Genomic DNA, 23,288 nt, shown 5'->3' with positions numbered 1-23,288 from the left:
ATCAGGCCCCAAATACTGGCCTTACTTCTCTCCCTAGCCACAATGAGATATCACTACACACCCACCAGAACAATTGTTCTACCTATGAAACTTAGGCAAAATACTAAGCCTTAAGGTTCCTTAAGAGTAAAGCGGGGGATATGATCTTTTTTGGAAGATTCATATAATGTATGCAAAGTGCTTAGCACAGTCTGAACTATTATTACCAGTGTTAGCTATTATCATCCTCCTTCAAGCTCAGCTCTCATATGCTCTTTTTCACAGTATCTCCCATCACTCAAAAATTTATTACTCTGGCTACTATACTCATCCACACCACAACTGTAATGTCAATGTTTCTAGCTCAACTGTCTGTAAAATAACATCTTTAGAACATTGCTATGCATCTCCTATTTCACACAGCACAGACCTAACCATATGATAGCAATTCAAAGCACCTCAAGGAAAGGTTACAGCAATGCGCTGGAGCAGGCTTGTATGGTTTCACAGTATGTCTATCCGTATTTTAAGCCACAGAAACTGGACAAATGCTAAAAACCAGAGCTTCCCTTCCCACAGCTAGCTGGTTTACCATCGTTCATAGGGAAACCCACTCTGGCAAAAAGGGAGTGATGTGTCCATTTTCTAGGGCATCCCCTCCGCGGTCTTGGAGATTCTAACTCTGCTCTTCATAAATCCATGAACACATCACTCCTCTTAGATCCAGTTCATGCCAGTCAAGCTGAAATTCATTGGCCTTTCATGCTCAGGTATTACGCTACCATCTTCCCTTCCCAAAAGCCTAACAAAGAAAGGAACCAGCTTCCAATTCCATTTCCATTTCCAGGCTTTGAAAAGGAAGAAGAGAGCACCAAAATGTCTGGGTGGCAGGATCACTCCAACAAACCAAAGCCATGCTCACACTCCTGTTGCCTACCTTGGCATGCTGGAGCAGCTGAGATGCTCAATCAAGTCTTGAAAGCCAATCAGGAAATTCTCCACAGGCTCCCAAACGGCAGAGCACCACCCATGGAATATATTCTTTTCCCTTCAGATTAAAAGGATGAACTACGCCCATCACCATTGTTCCTTTCCTTCTCTGCCTCCTCAAGGGACATGAATAAGGTTGACAAGTTTTTCTTTACCCCTGCTTCTCCCTTTATTAGCTCAGAGATGCCCCAAATTTAACAGCCCCCGAAGACAGTCACAAACGGAACCAATTATGTTAATCCCTACCATAAAACTGTATGTTCTTTATTCACACATATGACTACAGGCTACAAAAATTGTATTTAAAACTAAAAGTTTAAAAAATAATTTGGTTTAGATCCTTATAATACTAAGTAGTCTGGCTGCCACTGTATTTGGCAATCTATAAAGCTTAAAAATGTGAACGTCACACAAAAAGTGAAGCGCAGAAAATATGGTACAGTAAATGGTAACAGGGTATCCCATCCTGCTATATTCTGCGAAGGTCAAAAAAGTTTGGAAGTCAAACTACAACATCCCAAGAAGACTTATCCCAAGTTGAACTACAACCTGTGTTCAACTCTTCAAAGAGAACCTAGCTTGAGCTGCAAATTGGGTATGAGTAAAGAGGTAAACTGAGGAAGAACATATGGCCTTCAAGCAAGATAGGACAGTACTGGAACCAGAGTTTTTCTCTGCCCTAGAACTCTGAATGTGTTTACATGAAGCCTCTACCTGCCTACTTCAAAATAAACATTGGTCCAGAATCCTTTCCCAGCAGGCTCAAGACCCCTGACAGAAGAGTGCTGCCAGCGGCCTCCCATGTCTTCTCCCAAAAGTTAGGGACAGGCAATGGTTGAAGGAGGGCTCTGCTTCTGGAGTCATGCAGACAGCCTATGACTGAATCATCTCTGCTTACCCTTACTATTAATTAGACTTCGAGCAAGTTATTTTGCTTCTCTTCCCCTGATTTCCCCACTTGTAAGGTAGGGAAAATAAGAATATCAACCTTACAGGGTTTTTGTGAGGATAAAATGAGGACAACCATGCAAAGTATCCCCTGCCTGACACTAACAGAGTAAGTGCCGAATAATCGTTAACTGCTCCTCTTCTCAGTGCTCATAAATGGATTCTTTGTACTATTATCTAACTAGCTGGTTCATGGATAACCAAGAAAAATGCCTCTGGGTCCACCTGCCCCAGAGGACCTAGCTGGTGGGAATGAAGAACCTCCCTACTTTTCTCTTCTAATGAAATTGTGAAGCTGCAGTGTGACTGCTGTCAAACTCAGAAATGCATCAAAGCAGTACCAGACCAAAATACTGAGTTCCACGGGCTTTTCTGTAGTTTAAGGTTCAAATTACCTACAAACTTCCATAAAGAAACAGAATGGCTGGGTTCGTAAAATCACAGAAGCTTGAAACTGGGCATAATGAGATCCTCTCATTTAATCATATTGCTTAAAACACTTAGGCCAGAGAAAGGAAATGACTGATCCTGGGAGATATAGTAACAAATGAACCACAACTCTGAGAATATGATTTCTATTCCATCCATTTTAGCAACAGGTCACACCTTGTAATCCAGTCCAATCTGAAATCCACCTGGACACTCCACATGAGGACTGAGGCTCACGTGGCCTCTTCCCATGACCTATACCAACTAGCCTTATACTAAGATGGAAAAGAATTCTGCATCCACCACGTTTCCTCTATTTGTCCGTCAAGCAGGAAAAGAGGAACTGCTAGATTCTGCATGTATAGGACTAGAATTTAAGTTTATTCAAAGGAATAAACCTTAAATAACAAGCGCCCACTCTGCAAATAAAGTAGAACTCAGTTCAGGAAAATGTGATTTTTATCAAAATTTTCAGAGACTACCTATTAGGCACCCAATTCTGCCCCTAGTCAGCTCTGCTGGAACCTACACTCAGTTGATCTACCTTATTTTAACAAGACCACTGCCTATCATCTGCAGAGTGTAGAAGACAATAGTACTGGACCACCTTCCTAAGCATCTCCAGGGCAAGGACATCAACAAGAGCTTGTGCATTTCCAGTGTGCAATGTGATCTATGGAATAAAGAAGCCAAGTAAAAAGCAGAAGACCAGAGCCCTGGGAAAAGAAACCAACCTAATGTTCATAGTGCAAGTTCCTCTTACTGGAAAAAAATAAATCCACTTGGGATACATAGGAGATCTTAAAATGGGTTGTTCTTCAAATTTTGTGTTAGGCAAGTTGAGAAAAGAGAGGGTCTGAACAATAAGGAAACTGCATTACACACACACAATGACTTGCTCACTTCCCACTGTAGGTGGGGTGCAGGGGGTGGGGGTCAGCAGGAGATAGGGAAGATTCTGGTTCTGTTGCTGAACTCTGGTGGATTAATTTCACAATAGAAGACCCAGTTAGCCAGTGAAAAAGTTCATTGTAGCCCATGAAAACGGGTAACTGAGGCATGTTAACCCCTTCAAAAAAACTGCCAACATAACCAGAATGGGAAAGGTTAAGAGGAACGCAACAAAACTCAAATACTGAAAAGTAAAGAAACAGCTGAAAAAGGCAACACAGCTTAGAGAGAAATGACAGAGGATAACCTTTCTCATAAACTAAATCTGTACTGTCCAGGATGGCCTCCTACCCACAAGCAGATACTGAGCACTTGAAATATGCTTAGTTCAAAAGACAATGTGCTGTAAAGTATAAATTGAAAACAGTATCCCCCAAAAATCTTAATAATTTTATAGAGTATACACTGAAATAGTAACATTTCAGATATACTGGTCTAAAATTTATTATTAATTTCACTTGTTTCTTTTTACCTTTTTCATGGCTACTAGAAAAATTTAGATAACATAAATGACTCTTATTTCTATTGGTCAGTGTTACCTAACATGGCGATCTCCAAAGATCAGATATGAAGAGGAAATTTTCTGTTGTTCTGTGAATCTAGGATTGTGCTGTTCAATAGTTGCCACTAGCTTGCTTTTTAAATTTAATAGTAGCTACAGTAGCAGGGCCCCTGGATGGCTCAATCAATTAAGCATCCAACTCTTGGTTTTGGCTCAGGTCACGATCTCAAGGTTGTGAGACTAAGCCCTGCTTTGGGCTCCATACTCAGCATGGAGTCTACTTGAGATTCTTTCTCTGGCCCTCTGCATCCCCCCTCTGCCTGCTCACATGCACTCTCTCTCACAGAACAAATAAAATCCTTAAAAAAAGAAAAAAAAAAGTAGCTACAGTGGCTAAGTAACATGAGTGCTAATGAGAACATTTCTGTTGGACAAAATTCTTAGAACAGCACTGCTCTAGAAGAAAAAGAACAAAGAGGTAAACATTTTATACAAAAAAACTAAAACTATCAAATCAATGCAAAACTGGAAAAGAATCAATTTCATATAGTCAACTGTGTAAGTAGTGAAACTGATCGGAAAATTTACTTAACTCCAGCATTTATGAATGTCTTATTAGGCCATTTGTTTATAAGAACTGGTACATGGCAGCTAGTCAAAGGGTTATTAAAAAGATAAAATGTTCTATCCCTCTGTGGGGTCAGGACACCCCTAGTACAGCCCTCACCTGCCTGCCTTAGTCACCATTCAGCTCAGTCACGCCACTCAGGATACACTGTTAAACACAACTTTAAGAGCTTCCAGGACAAACACCATTTTAGGGAGTGCCAGTATTCTCTCACACTACTAAACATTTCATTTTACTAAATTAACATACTCAGCTTACACCCAAGGCTTCCATTATACTTCCATTACACTTGTTCAGCAACTCGCCAGGAAACCCCTCTCCATCCAGTTCCTGTAGGACATGAATGGTCCTTGTACATGCGCAAGTACAACTGAGCACTTACTTGTATTATTTAAAACCTTAGGTTTTTAAGAACAAGCATCTTATTTTGCTTCCTTTTCTATCAGTGTGGAAGTGTTGGGTGCACAGCACTGCTCAAAAAATATACTTAACATGGGTTACTGCTATGGCTAAGGTATTATCCATGTGAAACTGTCTTAAAAGCTTGGAGGCAACAGACATTTCCAATTCTAACCCGTCAATTCAATGGTCATAGAAGCAAAGATAATTGGCAGGATCTACTTCAGAAAGTTAAAAGCTGCATTAGTCTTTCCATTATAGCCAGATTTACAGCAGAGGGACCCTACTGGTCCCACAGGACCACACCACAAAAGAGAATTATGTATAAAGGACATAACCATCTCTGTATAGCAACACAGTATGTGGGAGAGTACAGTGGAGGATGGCATTCACTCAGAAGTGGAAAAAAAAAAATGCAACAGCACCTATTAGTATGATTTAAGATCCCTTAAGCAGCTGAGTATCTCTACCCTTAAACATTCTTCACTCTGTAAGGACTAACAGGTGACTTACAGTAGTATCACAACGTGGTTGGTTACATCTGGCATGTAACACAAATGCTTAAGTGACAAATCTTATTCACTAATTGAGAACTATGAATGAGCTCACATTCCCCCCTACCCCCCAAAGTTAGGCAGCTAGGCTACAGAGATAGACAGCAGTGAGAAACTCATAGCCCTGGTTACCAGCCGACTTACTAATGAAAGCAGGTAAAAGGGAAAAACTGGCAGCATCAGAATGGAGAGGGGATGAAACACTAAGGGGCAGACTGTTTGAATACAGCACATTCCTGGGAGTGTCTTATGCTTCTTCAACATCTGACTGTCCATATTGAATTATGTTCTCTTGCTGGTCATGGCTGTTTTTCTCCAGTAGTCACTTCCTCCTCCTCTCAACATGAAATAGCAAGCCACCTGCTGACTAGGAAAAATGATTTGAATTATTAAGCTACTAAAATCAGAATCCAGATGTCTGGTACAGCTGGGATGCCAATTCCAATGTCTGCTGTGTCATTTAACCCACAACTTGTGTTTCCTTAGGTTCTAGGACTTAACTATCAACCTTTTCACCAGGGGAAGGTCTCTGGGCCTCTGAGAATTAAAAGATGATGGTTAATGAGGTTTTCCCCAGCACTATTTGCTGCCCCCAGATTTTTAGAGTGCTGCCCTTCTGCCCCTGGGGCTAGAATGTTTTCTTTCATCAAGTGGATTTTTTGCCCCTTCTGGACTCTTCAGTAGTAGAGCAATATGTAGAAAAGCACTGCCACCTTAGTTGTTCATTGTTAATTATTATGATCCAGAAAAGGAGCCAAATTCTAAGATGCTTGAGAGATCCTCTGGCACAAAGTAGTAAAAGGCAACAAGAATAAATCCAGGAACAGCACAATAAAGAATTAACATTTACAGGACAGGCACCATTAAGAGATGAACTTGCTCTTACTGTCAAGAAGTGTTTTTCCAGAAAAGTCACTACAGCATCAGAGAACTATGCCACTACCAGAATACACTCTTTCCAGAAATTTCAGAGTAAATCTAAGTGATCTATCAGATTTTATACTAAAAAGACAAAACTGAAATCAAGCAATTTTTTAATTAAAAAGATAGTCATAAGTTTGGACTCTACCATATCCCATAAAAGCTCTAATGTGGGGGGGGGGGGTAAGGAGAATGGTGGCGATGCACGTAACTGATAAACCATTTCCTGCTGTAAAACACTGGAAAGCAGACAACAATGAATTAAAGTGAGTTTTCTCCTGAGCAAGAAAACAAAACATATTATTAGCATCAGTCTATCCTTTTTAAGATGGTAAAGACCATTCTGGGTATCTGTAGGCAGCTGATTTCACTCTGTGATTTTTCAAATACTTAGTCAAACCTTCATAATTTTAGAACAATTCAGCAACCACCTAGAATTAAGTATGTTTAAGTCTAAACCCCTTTAAAACAACCTGGGTATTGAAACTCAAAAACAGGCTAAAAACTCTTTTGTGATAAAGGAAAAAGTTATATATATTTTTCAAGAGCATTGGTTAAAAGGAATAGCACACTAATTTCTCTGCAACTCCAATCCAGAATTTTTCTTAAAGGACTCCAGAGTTTATGGAAACTTCTCATTTGCTAATGTTTGTCTTTTAGCAGCTGAACAAATGTGGAAGGGACAAAACCAGAGCATCAATGTCAGAAAGCACCAATATTTTTGATTCCTCTCCCCCTTCCCCACCTCAAAATACCTCACATACTAATTCAAGAGTAAGTAAACAAAAAAGAGAAACCTCTAATTAGAAATATGTGCAATTGACAATGTATTCTGAAGATTTCTTTTCCCATTTCTTAATCAGTTTTTTAAGAAGACCATCACAGCCCCCTTTAAGACACCTCTGTAAAAAGGAGCACCTGGTTTCTGTTTCTTTCTGAGTCCACAAAACGAAGTGGCTTGCTATCAAACCATACAAGATAAAAGTCTGAAAAGGTGGATACCACAGATTTGACCTAGAATCAAGTTTCCTCCCTGCCGTTCCAGGTTATCTTCTTTCCACACTTCAGCATTAGCAGACAAGGATAAACAACAATGGTTACCTCTGAGATCACCAAATCCACCTTTCCAAAGGCACAAAATATTTGTAGGATTTTTAAAAAAATAACAAAGACAACAACAAAAACCTGATGGTATAGCTCAGTGGAGTACTTTTGTGTAAAGCATTAAAAGCATCAGCCTCTTTTATTTTGTGACAAGTTTATTGAACAGTATTCAAGACTTCATCTTTATAAACAAAAACCTCTGCTGAATGATGCCAAGGCAGTATTTGCTGGCAATGTTGTGGCCATATTGGCAATGAATCATTTTATTGTGTTTGGACTGCTTGGACTACTACAGAACTGCCAGTAAAACTAAATGTGGTTAATTTTGCAAGAGTGGGAAGTTTTAAAAGTGATCACTGCTAGAAATTCTTTACAGATTTAACTAGCAGTAACTTTACGGCTTCTTTACTCATTTTTAAAGTATTCTTGAAATTGAAGAGTGGATTTATTTTTAAACATTTGACCCACACCTGTACACAATGACAGAATCCAATAAAAAGGACTTTGAGTTTGATTAAGGCTTTCATGGATCCTTATTTCATCCAAGGTATGCTTGTTTATGTCCATACACACCCCTAGATTTTCATCCAGTGGGTTAAGACTAACTAATTACACTGGACATTATTCTCTGAAATTCTGAATAACAATTTCCCTAATGAAATTTTCATGGTTGATGCTTTGACAACTTGGAGCACAAAGCTAGGAACTATGTTTCACTCAACAGTGTTGCATTTTTTTTAAGCCACTAATAATTAACTGTACATCCAAACTACAGTATTAAACACAAAATACACCTCCAAATTTTGCTTGTGGACTAAATGTTTCACTAAAGTTCAGAAAAAGTTTACAAATTTGCTTATTTATAAAATACATTTTGTAGTATCTCTAATCCTTTAAACTAAAAAAAAAAAAAAAAAAAAAACAAAACCCAAAACAAAAACGCCCAGGCAAGGGGGTGGGAGGAATTAAACCTAATGGAAAAGATTCTCTTCCATTCATGTCAGTCACCAAAGACAAGATTTACACATAAAATTGAAAATATCATGATAGTGTTTACAAATGCACACAACTTTGAGCAAAGCTTTACAAATCCTTCATACCATACAAAGCAAATGAGAAAATAAATTCATTTTCACCCCAAACCTAGTTCTTCTGAGAAAATTTGCAGGAAGAGAGGTATGAGTGATTGCACAGAACATATTTTCAAGAATTTTTTTAAAACTCAAACTCCAGTGCCCAGAACAAGATGAACAGTACGCTTAGCAGTTAGCACTATATTAATAAGTCTCAGATACACAAATATCAAGTTCCAGAGGGCAAAGCATTTAATTACATTTCACAACAAGAGAAGCACTGTTGTGACTCAACCAAATATAGAACATAGTTCTCTCCAAATTCTACACAAACCACTATTTTCTTAATTTATTTAATTTGATGAACAATGAAATCAAGTTTTCCTTTTCAGCATTTATCTAAGATGTAGAAATAACAAAGTAGTTGCAATAAAGTATATGAAATATTTAATAAGATTGTACGAACATATAACCAAAATAAACTGTGAAAAAAGATAAAAGGCTTTCATCTTCAAACAACCCATTTTTCTAAAATGAAAACAGTCAGCTCTCCAATGGGGAAAATAATCTGCAGTTGAAATAAGACTCCCAAGCAGCGCTGAAGTTTTCTGCACTCGGTCTTTGGAATGAGAAATGATTACTTAACAGAAAACCTAAATTGAACAGCATATATAAACATCATATTGCTTTTTTTAGTTGAGGAGGCAATATCTAGCGATCTGTCAAAGCAAATTTGTATTCATAAATTGTCAAAAGACCCACAACACAGCCATGTCTTCTTTGAAAGTCTAAACAATCCTTTCCCTAGACAAAAAAATCCTGTACTGTCAAACCTCTAAGATTGTAGTGATGAAAAAAGGCTTTCCAAATCTTATCACGCAAATGAAACTGCTGCCACTCTTAACTCCAAGTTACACGAGACGCTGTATTTCAGTGTTCCACTGACTTGCAACACCAAAAAGGCACTATTTTTTTTTTTTTAATAGGAAATAACTCTTTTAAAAGGCTGACCCCTTTGTAAGTACATTGATTTGCAGGAAATGTTGGGGATGTTTCAAACCAAGACAGAGGCCCATGTTAAAGACAAAATTTGTTTTTCATGATATCTCACCAATCTCCTATTTCATGTATGTTTATAATATAATGTGACACATCTTTCTTTAGAGCATTGTAACTAAGAAGGAAAGTAACCATAAATAGAGCCTTTTGTAGCAGTGGGCAGGATCTTGTAAGGCAAATGTTTTTATGACAAGGACACTTACCAACCAGAACCCACTTGGTCCTCCTGCCTTAGTGTCCTGAATGCCAAAGAAGAGTATTAAAGGGCAAAGAGTCTCAATTCTCTCCCCTCTGGCAGCTGCACTTGTAGTCGGTATGAAGAATTTTTATGAACAGGCTCCTGATCAAACAACTAGACCAAAAAGCCTCCAAATAACAGGATTAAAATGCACATCTATGGAACAGCTTATGAATCTTTTATTCTGTAACACTACTGCTAACAAAGCTAACAATTTCAACTTCAGTTTTTAAAAAAACATAGATATAATGCTCTTTCTTATAAATGGACTCTCTTTGTTTAGTTACAGGCCAAAATTTCACATAAATTTGGGACAGAAGGAAACTGCCAGAACATTAGTCCACCATGGACAGGACTTCAAATCTGGCATTTTAAACAATGATCATTAGAAGTGGTTTCTGGTTTTCAAAGCCATCCAAACATGAACAATTTTTAAACTGACTAAACTAAAACATGGCGGTCAAACCAAAAAGGCTCTGGTAGGTAGAGGACTCTGTATTTTATTTTTGTGGCAGAAGTTCTTATTTCACACAGTTTTAAGTGTGACATTAGAAATCAAAGTTCAAGGTTATAGCACAAACCAAGTGTGGAGTTTTATATTAAAACAACAACAACAAAACAGTTCTGCTCATTTACAAATAAGTCAATTAGGCAAACAAAAAAGCAGCAACTTCAGAAGCAGGACTGTCTATACAGCAAGAACCCTCAAGAAGCAATAAAGGTACATACAGTGAATCTGTATACAGAGATTTTATTCAATTTTAAAAGAAAATGAGGACTTTAGACAAAGCTTTGACCCTATAACAAAGCAAATCTGTCCAGCTTTAAACCAAATTCCAAGAGTAGCCAACTTCTATTTTTCAGCAGCTGGCAAGAGCACCCTTAATGAGCTCTATTGACATTTCTATTTTCTTCATCCCATATGGTATAAAACAAAACCAATCTAAACTCCTTGATAAGCTTTATGTGGTCATTTGTATTTTACAAACGGTTTCTCTAATGGTACGCCAAAATCATTTTGTGTTCTCTCCAGACAGCTTTACTGTAACATACAGCAATATTTATCCTGGTAGTGAGTCTTCTGTAAACAGTCAACCAATGCTCTATGTTACAGAAACCAATCTATATGCAATTGAAACAATCCACAGGTTCTAACCTGGAAATACTAGGAAAACAATCTGGATGCATTAATCACAGCACTATGAAGATCTACCCTATAAAGAATTTATGTGAACAGCTACCCTAAGACAAGTTTTACTTTCCTTGAACCTATAGGTCTGTCATTTAAGTCAATGACAGCAGCTGTGGCTTCATCCCGAGATTCGAAGGCCACCATGGCTTCGCCTGTGGGCATACCTTTTTCATTGTATTTTAAACACACTGAGCCTGGGATCACTTGATAGCCATAAAAGAAATCTAAAATCTCATCAATAGACACAGTGAAGGGCATATTCTGAACTTTAATTACTGTTGGTCCTGGTTTTCCAGAACTAGATCCAAAGCCAGGGGGACCACCAATGTGAATTGGGCCAGGGCCAGGGCCAGGCCCAGGCCCAAAGGCTGGTGGCCCACTCAAATGCCCAGGGGCACTTCCAAGACCAGGAGGGCCACTTCCAAAGCCCGGGGGGCCACCTAAACTACCAGGACCATTTCCAAAATTCTGAGGGCCTCCTCCAAATCCTGGCCCACTTAAATTATTTGGTCCACCTCCAAACCCTGGAACATCCAGTCCTAGACCAGGCAAACCACTATTTCCAACTGAAGGCATAGCAGGCCTAGCATCACCAAAGGCTCCTCCTAATCCTGGAGGAGGGAGTGGTGGCCCAAAGGCATTGGACCCACCAAAATTACCAGGGAAGTTAAATGGAGGCCCATTGTTGGCCTCCTTAGATCCTACAGTCAGGAAGGCATGCTCTTCACCTCCTGCACCAGGCATTCCTGCACCAGGCACTCCTGCACCGGGCACTCCTGCACTGGGCACGCCGGCGCCGGGCACGCCTGCGCTGGGCACGCCTGCGCCAGGCATTCCTGCACCGGGCATTCCTGCACCAGGCATTCCCGCACCAGGCATTCCCGCACTGGGGATGCCCGCACCGGGCATTCCTGCACTGGGCATTCCCGCACTGGGCACTCCCGTACTGGGCATTCCCACACTGGGCATTCCTGGAACTGTAGGATTACCTGGCACAGGCATCTTTAACCCTTTTTTTCCTTGGGCAGGGGGATTTTTTTCAATCTCTCTCATATCTTCTAGAGTAACTACATGAACAAAAGCTTCTCTCCCATTAAGTTTTTTACGGTGTAAGCGTTCAGACTTACGTGCATCATCTTCATTTTTAAACTGAACCAATGCCTGTCCTAGACCTTGCCCATTGTTATCAACAAGAACATGTACAGCATTTTCATCCACTGGGATTCCTTCTAGGAACTGAAGAACATCCATCTTGGTAATGCTGAATGGAATATTTGTTATGTGAGCACAGACTTTGGCAGAGCTGACATCCCCCTCCGGATTTAACATCATTTCCCTCTGGTCATAGCTGAAGTTCTGCAGTCTTTTACGAATCATATCTATCTTTTCTAGCATACCTTTCTTAGTAATTGGATGAACTTGAATAAAGCGATTGCCCATGTATTGTTTATGACGACACAGAGCAGCCTTATAGTCAGCCTCATTCCTGAATTCTACAAAGCCTTCACCAGTTGCTTTCCCATTGGGTCCATAAGCAATATAAATACTATCTTCCACAATATCCAACTTCTTAAAAAAATCAATGACATGTTTGTTTTCCGCTTCAAATGGCAGCCCTTTCAAGTAAACACAAAAACCAGCCTCATGTGGTGATCTTGACCTTGACCTTTTCTGCCCACTGGGCGATTTTGACCTGGGAAGTGTCTGAGGAGGGGGATGGGTTTGTCCAGAAGGTCCTATACTTTGCTTAAAAGTGATATGGCCTCCAGCAGCTACCCACTGTCTCTCTGTGGCAGGACTAACTTCCACATAGCGTTGAATCATCAGCATTCTGTTTCGTTTCAAAGCTTCAAATGTATCTTGAGGGGAGAGAAACTTAACCAATCCATTCCCATTATTTCGACCTACATGATCTTTCAACAAATGCACTGCATCAACACGGAGCCCATGGAAAAAATCTCTGACATCATTTTCCATTGCAGAAAAGGGCATTCCATGCACACTGACATATAGATCATCGGGGTTGATGGGAAGTGGTTTCACACTGCTTTGAGAGTTCATCTGGATAGGGTTAACAGGATTCAGTGGACCCAGAAACACAGGGTTCAGGTTATTGTTCAGATTCATAGGTGCTCCAGAGCCATTCATTCCAGCAGGCAGAGGTGCCACAGGTGGCGGGTTCAAGGGTGGCATGCCAGACATGGGTGGCAGTGGGGTCATGGGTGGCACAGAAGGGACTGGGGGAATTGGGGGCACAGGAGGCACTGGAGGCAATGTAGGTACTGGAGGAGGAACTGGTATTGGGGGAATGGACGGCATTGGTGGCAAAGATGGCATCGCTGGGATTGGAGGAATTGGTGGTGGTGGGACTGTGTTCATTGGAGACGCTGTGCTCGGAATGGTTGAGCTAAACGTTGGGCTCCCAAAAGAAGCCCCCATATTTGGAGGAGCCGATCCTATGCTGGCTGTGGAAAATGTCTGTATATTTTTGTTGCTTTCATGAACAGACGTGGCGGCAGTAACTACACTGGGTGAAGGATTATTAAAGTTAGGTACTGTTGTAGGCAAGTTTACCCTGCCACTCATTCCTGAGCTAGGCGGCGGTCCTGATCTACTAGCATTTGCTGGTGGTATATCTAAGTTGGCAGTTTCAAAACGCCTACGACTCAGTTCAATCATATTCTGCATTTCCGTTTTACTACTCAACAAAAGTGTTACTTTTGACCCTTTAATTGTACCACCTGTGCGCATCATACCAAGCCTTGCATCTTCATCAGTGGCAAAAACGATGAAAGCCTCACCCAGTTCACCCCCTACAATATGCACGCCCCCATCAGGGATGGTCAATCCAGAGAAGAAGTGGCGAATGTCCATGGTCCCCGCCACAATTGGGAGACCTTGCAAACGGATGACCACAGCCATGCTGCGCTGAAACCACACACACCTGCAGATGAGAAAAGGCAACGGCCAGGTCAGACTCCTGTTTATCACACCAAGTTTTTAACTAAAAGAATGACCAGCTACCATACTAGGCCCTCAAATATACCCTCAAACTATCACAAGCAATGTAGATTTTTTTTATTTGAATATTCTAAAAACTGAACATTATAGGCCATTTACAATGTAAAACCTAGACAATTTCAACTTCCAAAGGCATTAATTCTGTGAACAATTACAAGTTCAGTGCCATGACTCAAAGTTTCAGGGGAAAAAACCACCATAAGAAGTAGAATCACCAATAACATCATTCAGACCACTAATTATTCAGTAAGATTTAAAAGAAATGTGTAAGTCAAATCAGGACACAAAGTTGAACAATCTGCAGGGGAAAAACATGCAAAGGATGTATCAAAGTTAATATTTAAAAGTGGCTTAGCATTTTCCTTATAAAAATGACAACTGCAGAATTATCAGGGTCATTTTATAACACTCAGTCTCAGAAGGCAAACAGAAACAGAAAACTGCAATACTAATGATATTACAAGTAATACTTAACAATAAACTAGGCTCAAGTCTCAAAAAAAAAAAGAAAAAAAAACCATATTTCAACCTAAAATTCTTCAAACTGCATTACAGCTCCATTTATTAAGGAAAACTATATATGGAATTCTTTATTACAAAGTTAACACACACGAAGAATCCAAAGTAAATACTGAATAAAATAGCCAAAATCTTAGTTATCTATATTCATCACTCCAAAAAGTAGAACCTGGTTGCAGTGCCATTCACCACAGCTGTTTTAATTTAAACTCAGATCCAATGACTCATTTCCAAACTCACCATAAAAATAATAATAATACACACACACACACACACACACACTCTCTCTCCCCCCGCAAAAGTCTTGTTTTCCCCAAAGAAGGACGATAACGAAAAAAGGGTATTATCACGTTTTGCTTTTGTTTTAAAAAGAACTAGGGTATGAACTTTTATTCAGAGGCTGTTACAGTCTCTACTCAACATAACTCCTGTGGAAATTCTGGGAGCTCACTGCTGTCCTTAAATAATGTCCCATTCTGAACTTTTCCTTTTAGAGACGTTTCTCCCAGATTTAAGTAAAATTTCAGTATTTCAGTTCTTATGGCTTCCAAGAGCAAATTCAAGGGAAGCCCTTTGTAAAGCGGTATAAAATGAATTCTTGGGACTGGAAAATATTAATTTGAAATTTATGTGATCAACAACATAGGGTGTTTTCCAAGCCATCTTATAAATCAATATTTAAATATAAACCTATTAAACTAGTTCTGTGACTTCAGAAAATTTATATGATTTGAGCTTTGGTTTTATCGCTTCTCAAACAGGAATAAGAAAAGAGCAAAGTTTCCTGCTGAAAGCTCTAAGAATCCTCTAACTCCATGAAAGCAGTTTTTCCATGTCAAATACTGTGGGCTATTAATTTGATACAACAATACCTGTAATTCTATCTCAACTATTATGACTGCTGTACACAAAACAGAAATATGTTGTTTGGCTTCGACAGTTTTCTCACACTCAGACACAAAAATAAAAGCCACTTTCAAATTTAATCCAGAAAGATGGGACTGACAAACAGAAAATGCTCTTTGAGGGACCATTATAAAACACTAGAAATTTGGGGGAGAAGGGAAGCTTTTCATTTTTGGTTTGCAAGAGTCAACAAAAAAAATAAATACTAAAAACATAAATCACACCAACAAACTCTTTTCTTTGTATTTACTACTATTTAGCAGTCTATAGAGAAGCTCATCAAAATAATTTCAAGATATTAAATCAAATTCTCATTCCCTACTGTCTGTAGCATATTGACTATGCAAAATTAAGACAGCATTCCTGTTCAACTTCAAAAAATGTTGGGGAAGTAATCTAGGCACCCAAAACAACTTGAGAGATAGATGTTAGTTTGCACTGGGACACTAAAATGGGAATTTGATACAGTCCCAAGAACACAAAAATTAAACACAGGGCTAAAGTGACATACACAAGAATTCTTCAAAAACCATCTGCTACTAAGAAAAGGGCTTTAGTTGAAGTCTGCACAAGGTACATTTGAAAACATGATATTGAAAAATCTGCCCAGATTACCAGTTAGAAAAGGGCTGAGAATTAAACCAAAGAACACATGAATTATTCATAAAGTCATCTAAAGAGAAAATCAGTTTTTAGGTTCTGAAAGAATATGAAGTAAGATCTGCTATTCTTCTAAGTGCCTATTTGACTGGTAAGTCATTTCAACTATCTGGAGCCTACCTTTGTTACTTAACAAGAGGGTTAGAGTCCAATCACTTAATTCCATCTAAAGTCAAAATAGGTACTCTAGAACATAGAACCCATTACCTCTAAGGAATATTAAAAAACCATACCAATAACAAGCACCTACATTTGCAATTAGCCTGGAATGCTACACTGAGGGGGAAAAAAAAAAACAGCCTACTGCCTAATAATCAGCAATTCAGCAAAAGAAATGCATCCATAAAAAACTGAACCCCGAAGAAAGCAACAACTGTTCAAGGCACCCAGTCCACCCCATCCCCATCCCTTAGAAAAGACTATAAAAAAAGAAAGAAAGAAAATCCCCCACAATTCAGTTACTACACATATTTTCATGTTACTAAATAAGCTGTCTCATTTTATTTTGAATAAAAACAAACCTTCTATTCAAAATCTCTTACCTGATAAAACAAGAGATGTATTTTCTTAACAAGAAGTAGAGGCCAAGTCAATCCTGTGGGCAACCAATTAAAACCAACTTTTAGACTGCAATAGAGAATAAATGGAGGCAAAAATCAATGCAGGAAACACAAAACAACACGCACAGGCCACACTGAACTGTACATTATGAAGGCGAGTCTGAAACCACCAGAGTACTTCATTAGAATGCATATTTTAAAAAACGACAGAGAAAAGAAAGAAACACGTGTACCAAAATCCCACACATGCGTTACTTGGTATTGCTTTCAAATTTGGTATCTCTCAAAACATATATATTTACATATATCAAGAATGTGCCATAAATAAGTCCAAGAATGAATCAATTAAAAACTAAAACAGTCATAAACCTCAGCTTCACAGCTGGTAATTACTTTTATCATTTGATGATTAAACCAGTCCAGAAAATTCCTTAATACAAGTCCGACTACCACCTATTTCCTCAGGTCCCACCAAACACTTGATGAAAAAGCACAAGTTCACACATAAACAGTTCCAAGACAAATGACAAAATCATCAATTCAAGGGTACTTATGGAAATTCTTGCAGTTGCTCTTTCAAAATATTTTCCTTTGTACCAAAATAGCATCAAGCATCAAGAAACATAAATGAAGGGACAGTTCAGGCTATAATGATTAATTCCTACTTAAAACCACTGGGGTTCAAAATCTTAAGGAAAAGTGCTTTTTCTTCTAACACCAAAACTGTTCCAAGAAACTTGTAAAAAAAAAAAAAAAAACCCTAAAAATGGCATATTAAGAAGAATTCCCAAAGTAAAAATGAGTCACTTATCTCTTACTGAAATTTCTCCCAAATCAGTGAAATTGTGAACAATTCACAAGCAATATATAAGACCAAATAATTAGACAACTATATGCAAAAGATCATTTTTGAATTCAGAGAAAGAAGAAATCGTCACTGTTAAGTATAAAGATACCAACAGAACACTACTTAGAATGATGCTCATTTTTTAACTATCTTTCAAGTTCGAGATATCACCTGTGAGCTTCATATTCATCATCAAAAAGTAAAACGTATTAAAAAATTCTAGTGTTACTCCAAATTTTTTCTAAAGGACAAGCTAAACATCTAGACAGCTACTCAAATTACTGAAGATTGTTTTGCCACAAAAGCTACGTACGTATGTCATAAACAAGCCTTTCAAAAGCCCAAAGCACTGTATTAATTTTTTTTATGTTGTACAAATCAGTTCTAATTAGGTCTAAAGAGTTTTAAAACTCCTTAAAAGACACACCTAGAAGTTCATCTAACAGGTCACAAAGGGAAACTTGAAATACCAAAAAAAGCATGCTTTTAGGTAAAGGCTATGCTCAGTGAGGAAGAGCATGAATTCTGCAATATTATTCTCTAAACATTCAAGTTTGACTCTATAGCCAACAGAACCACAGTAGTTTCCGAGTTAAGCATTTAAGATTAACATATGATCCCCCACTGGAGATTCCAATTCAAAGGGCCTGGTATGGGGCCAGGATAAGTGCCCTGAAGGGAAACAAACAGGTTCCTCAGCCTCTTCCCTTCCACACCCAAGAAGACTCCAAATGTCCATCTGGATAGCAACAAGTTTAGAGTCAGCTAGTTATGCCCAAAGGGAACAATATTAGACCTATTATCAAAAATTTCTAAAGGGTTCCCAGAAGTTACTGTAACAAGATGGAATTCTCATGTCACAAGAAAAAGTTTAAGTTCCAGCTTAATTCGGCAAATGGCTCACTCAAATTTTACGTTGTTCAATTTAAAGTAAAACAATCAATCCATGGGCGCCTGGGTGGGTTAAGCCTCTGCCTTTGGCTCAGGTTGTCATCCCAGGATCCTGGGATCGAGCCCCTCATCTGGTTCTCTGCTTGACGGTGAGCCTGCTACCCCGCTTCCACGCCTGCTTGTGATCTTTCTCTGTCAAATAAATAATATCTTTAAAAAAAAAATCAATCTAGGGCGCCTGGGTGGCTCAGTGGGTTAAGCTGCTGCCTTTGGCTCGGGTCATGATCTCAGGGTTCTGGGATCGAGTCCCGCATCGGGCTCTCTACTCAGCAGGGAGCCTGCTTCCTCCTCTCTCTCTCTGCCTGCCTCTCTGCCTACTTGTGATCTCTGTCAAATAAATAAAATCTTAAAAAAAAAAATCAATCTAGAAGTAAATTCATGAATCTTATCTATTTAAGAAAAGGGGAAGGCCCACATCAACCCATACCAAAGAAAAGTACCCAGAAACTTCAGGCTTGAAGCTAAAACTTCACAACTCTTGGTGTTACGCTTCTTCCTTGATATGGACAACGTAAATAGAAACCGAGACTGAAGAAGTACTTTTGTTCTCACCCCCCCCCCTTTGTAAAGAGCACAATATTTAATAGAGGCACCACTGTTCTCCAGGAACTACTCATTCCTGTGTTCTAAGTGTCAGCTAGCAACAGAATGCAGGATCCCAAAATGAAAATTCCACTCCAACCACCTAAGACTTGGTGAATTTTAGTTAGAAGGATAAGACAACCAATTGTATGCAACAAAACATCTAACACACGTTTTACCTATTTATAAAGTATAAAGGTACAAAGGAGAAAATGGGCCTGATTTGCCACTGAATTCGCTGATATATATCAGAAGATCTAGCTCACTTTAGGGTACGGGTTGAAAAGGCGCCTCCTCCTAGTTCTCCGCCATCTTGTCTCCCTCCCCACCCCATATCAGAAGATCTAAAAGAAGATTGCTCTAGTATACTTTTCCACTTCGTTAGGAATTAGTCCTAACATAATGGCTTTGCTTCAGCTTTAGAAATACCACATACATGAACAAATTACAAATATCTGCTATGAACATTTTGCATATTATCATGACACGACATATATTCTTATTTACTAGTCATTTCAATCACTTGGAATTTCAGAGTAAAATGTCCGACAACAATCCTTTTATCAGAAAGCCAAAGCACAAACCAGTTGAACTTAACTGTTTCACTCTTCATCTGGTGATAAACATCAAAAAGTGAATTTTAACTCTGTTCAGTCGTCAGTCTTTAATCAAAAGTAACCAGGGTACAGCAGAGCTAAGTTCTTTAGATTCAAAATAGAAAACCAGCACCCCTCAAATGTTCACCCTCAGAGATGAGCAACAGAGAACCAATTATAATGGGCACAAAGCTATAAGCCGCATAATCACATTATGGAAAAAAACCACAGCTTCATCCACATGGTTTTGTCCCCATCCCCAAATGAATCACATTTCAGATTCTGGGATCATTCTTAATGAAACAATGCTTCTGACACAGAGGGACATGAATCCTTTAGACAGCTTGTTATTCCACTTCCCCATTAAGCTCCAGAAAGTTCTCAAAAGTAGCAAGCCGAAAGACATTGCTAAATAAGATATATATATTCCTCCTGCCAAAAAGACTATAATATTAAGTTATTTTTCAAACCCTCCCCACAAATGCCAACAAATATGTTCACTGTCTTGACTTAAAAGCAACAGTATCACTTCTAACCTAGCCAAGCACATTCACCCTCACTGTTGGTCTTAAAACTTAAAAGGTGGCCAGAAACTTAATGAAATAAACTCGTTGCAAACCAGAAGGCTTATGAGTGGTGGTAGTAAAATCTGATAAACTATAAATCAGATGAGGTTATTTTTCTGCTTAATTCTAAACATTTAACAACATTCATTTATACCACGAACATTTATTAAGCACTTGTGGCAGGGACAGGAGATGTAAGAATGGAAAACAGTCCCTAGATTTTAGGGAGAGGTATCTAAGAGCATCTTTTCTGCAATTACTGACACTTAGAAATTCTTTCTACAATATCTGCATAAGAAAATATTCATCTAAACCAAAAGATGGAGTAGCTCTCTACAAAATGGAATAAACACGTTATGAACATGGTCACTGGATTCCAGCACCTGTAACACACTGGTCCACAAAATCAAGTTTCACATCTAAAAATTGTACCAACAACCCCCAAACTCTCAATATGCAATCATAAAAACATTTGGCATGTCACAAGAAAGTGAAAGAAGCCAGAAATAAGCTGATATTAGCACATAACAATAGGTTCCAAGGAACAACCAAAATGGTTTCTAAAGCTTCACATTTTCACCTAACAGATATGAACTTAAGAAAAACACAAATTATGCATTACAACCCATAAACAAAATATTTAATTGAGCATATAAAGATGATATAAAATGCATTCCCTGTTTCGTCAAAAAATCTTCCAGGAATAATACTGAGCACATCCTCAACCTTTATATAAACACGCCAAACATTTCATTTCCTTAAAAAATTACCATAAAATTATTTTAACCACCTGTAACAGTTCTTCCCAACTTTTTAATATTCTTGGAAAATGCCTGAACACAATTACTTCCCACTATCTGGCCAAAACCACCAAAGCTCAAAAATTATTACAACCAGTCTTACTTTACATTTCTATAAAACAAAACAAACAAAATCAGCCCGTATGTCCACACTTGTAGGACATTTCTGAACTGTAAATGCTCTGAAATACAATAACAATATAAACTATGTAACAAAGTCCAATGCAATTCATTTTACTAATACTGCATTTAACAAAAACTACTCGATTTTAAACCATTCAAGCAAGAAGCCTGAAGAATACTCCAGCTGTAAGTTCCTCTTTCAACAATCTCTCAGTTGCAATTACATTTTCTTCTCAGATTATACTGGCTGGATAATACAGAACAGTTCCTGACAACTGTCACAATTTACATTAAATCATCTCTGGAAATTGAGAAGTCAAGGACAGTTTCAGAGTCCAGAAACCTCTCCTACGAAGCCTGCAAGTCAGGGTACAAAACTCCCAGCATGTTTTGTTCTGAATAACGCAAAGTTACCTTCACCGAAGCCGTTGAGATGTTTCACTATAGAGTACACATTACTGGCAAACATGAAATCCATGCATTTACAACCTGGCAGCTAAGCGTCCTACACTGGTGTCCATCCCCGACACTAACCTGTAGATTCTCAAAGCCCCACCCACCTATTTCACGTGGCTGCCAGCTAAAACCTCCAGCCTCCACTAAAGAAACTCAATTCACTCATCGAAAGCACCCTCCTCCACCTCCTATTGGGCCTGCTCGTCTTCCAGTGCTGGAGGCTCTCTCCCAAGGGATATGTTAAAGGTGGTGCTCTTTGCAGGCCCTTCCCTGCTTGGGGTTCAAGGGCCTGGCATCTTACTACAATTCTTAGAGGTCTGGGAGGCGTACTCACCCCCACTTTCTCGCTACAGAGGCCGGCCTTCTTAAATCGCCGACACCCTCGAGGGTAAGCCCTGCCCAACGCTGAGCCCTGGGAGCATTTCCCTGCAACCCCGTCCAGGCCACGACGGCGACCAGCTCTAAGATTTCCTTGCTAGACTCAGAGGAGTGTACCGACTGCAGCTTCTTCCCCACAGGTGTGTCTAGACTCGAGTTCCCTTTTCCTGTTAGGCCACGGGAGCCTTCCTTCCACCTCAGATCGAGGGAGTGTCCTCACTACCTTTAATCTCCTCACTACTGGGCACAGAGATGCAGTTTGAATCCCTGTCCCTTTTGGGAAGCAAAGAAAATCTCGCTCATTCGGGATGTAGGTGTGCTTTTACTGCAATCCCCGTTAATTCGCAGGCCGCTGGGCCACCCAACTGTGGCCTCCTCCCTCTCAGACCACGGGGGCGTCCTCCCTATGGCCTCGTCCCCACTTCGGTATGCAGGCTCATCCTCTCCTGCGTCCTTCCTGCATCCTCTCAGGCTTCAAAGGCGCAAGCGGCTCCCCAGGCCCTTCCCCACCCCGGCAGCCAAGCCGCTACCCTTTTGTGTGGGGCGCTCGCTGCGGCGGGCTCGGAGGCCTCCGAAGGCCCCGCCCCGGGCCACCAAGGGGCGGCTCGAGCCCCGCACAGCCCCGCCCGTTCCGGGCTGCAGGAGTCTTACCGGGGAGAGCTGCGCGGCACCCGAACCCAGACCCGAGTTACCCCCCGCGCGAGTGCCTCCGCCCCGCGGCCGACAGCCCCAGCCCGAACGGCTTCCCGGAGCCCACTGCAGCCACCACCTCTTTCGCCGCTTCACAAAATGGCCGCCAGCCCGCTCAGCAGCTCCGTGTTCCAGAAGGGGAGGGACGGAATGGAGACGTCAGGGGGCGGGGCGGCGCAAGCGCGCTACGGTTCTGGGCAATCTCCCGGAAGTTGCGGTTGTTTGTGGCGAGAGGAACTTTGAGTCTGTGAGTGCGAAGATTTGCGCACTAACCCGGCCTAAGGGGAGTGACGCTGTGGTGGGTTGGGTTAAGAGTGCTTGGCTCTGCCCCTCCCTGCGGGACTTTGTGCAAATTACTTGTCTTCTCTGATCCTCTGAGAAGGGGAAGAATAGTGCTTTCCTCACGTGATTGCTTTAAGGATGAAATGGACCACAAAGTATTACCTGGTACTGTTGATGATGCCCTGGCAGAAGAACCCAAACCTGTTTGTTTGTTTTTTTCCCATTTAAAAATATCAGTCCAGGGAGCCTTACCGGCCAGTCCTCGTTAACTCCATCCACGGTTGCCCTTTAGTGTTATTTTATTAGAGAAAAAATCACTCATCCTGCGTTGGTCCTAGCCTCCCAAATTCCACTGCCCCTGCCTAAACTGTTACCGTGATTGAA

General features: G+C 40.0%; 1 protein-coding gene across 14 annotated transcripts in view; it reads right to left on the bottom strand.

The window, feature by feature from the left end:
• Positions 1-22,786, bottom strand: part of LOC116595020 (RNA-binding protein 12) — a 34,955-nt gene extending 12,169 nt beyond the window's left edge. The window contains exons 1-4 of one of the 14 annotated variants that reach the window (XM_032350816.1): positions 22,584-22,775; positions 16,616-16,700; positions 11,834-13,911; positions 7,543-11,803 (exon numbers count right to left, since the gene is read on the bottom strand). In XM_032350816.1, the coding sequence (XP_032206707.1) occupies positions 11,013-11,803; positions 11,834-13,889 (2,847 nt within the window). In that variant the 5' untranslated portion in view covers positions 13,890-13,911; positions 16,616-16,700; positions 22,584-22,775 and the 3' untranslated portion in view covers positions 7,543-11,012. The other 13 variants (XM_032350817.1, XM_032350813.1, XM_032350815.1 and 10 more) reach the window with 13 other exon arrangements.
• Between the last annotated feature and the right edge of the window lie 502 nt (positions 22,787-23,288).

Source organism: Mustela erminea, chromosome 7, assembly GCF_009829155.1.
Source record: "Mustela erminea isolate mMusErm1 chromosome 7, mMusErm1.Pri, whole genome shotgun sequence".
Lineage (NCBI taxonomy): Eukaryota > Metazoa > Chordata > Mammalia > Carnivora > Mustelidae > Mustela > Mustela erminea.
The sequence above is the reverse complement of the archived record's forward strand: the minus strand, read 5'-3'. Positions and strand labels throughout refer to the sequence as shown.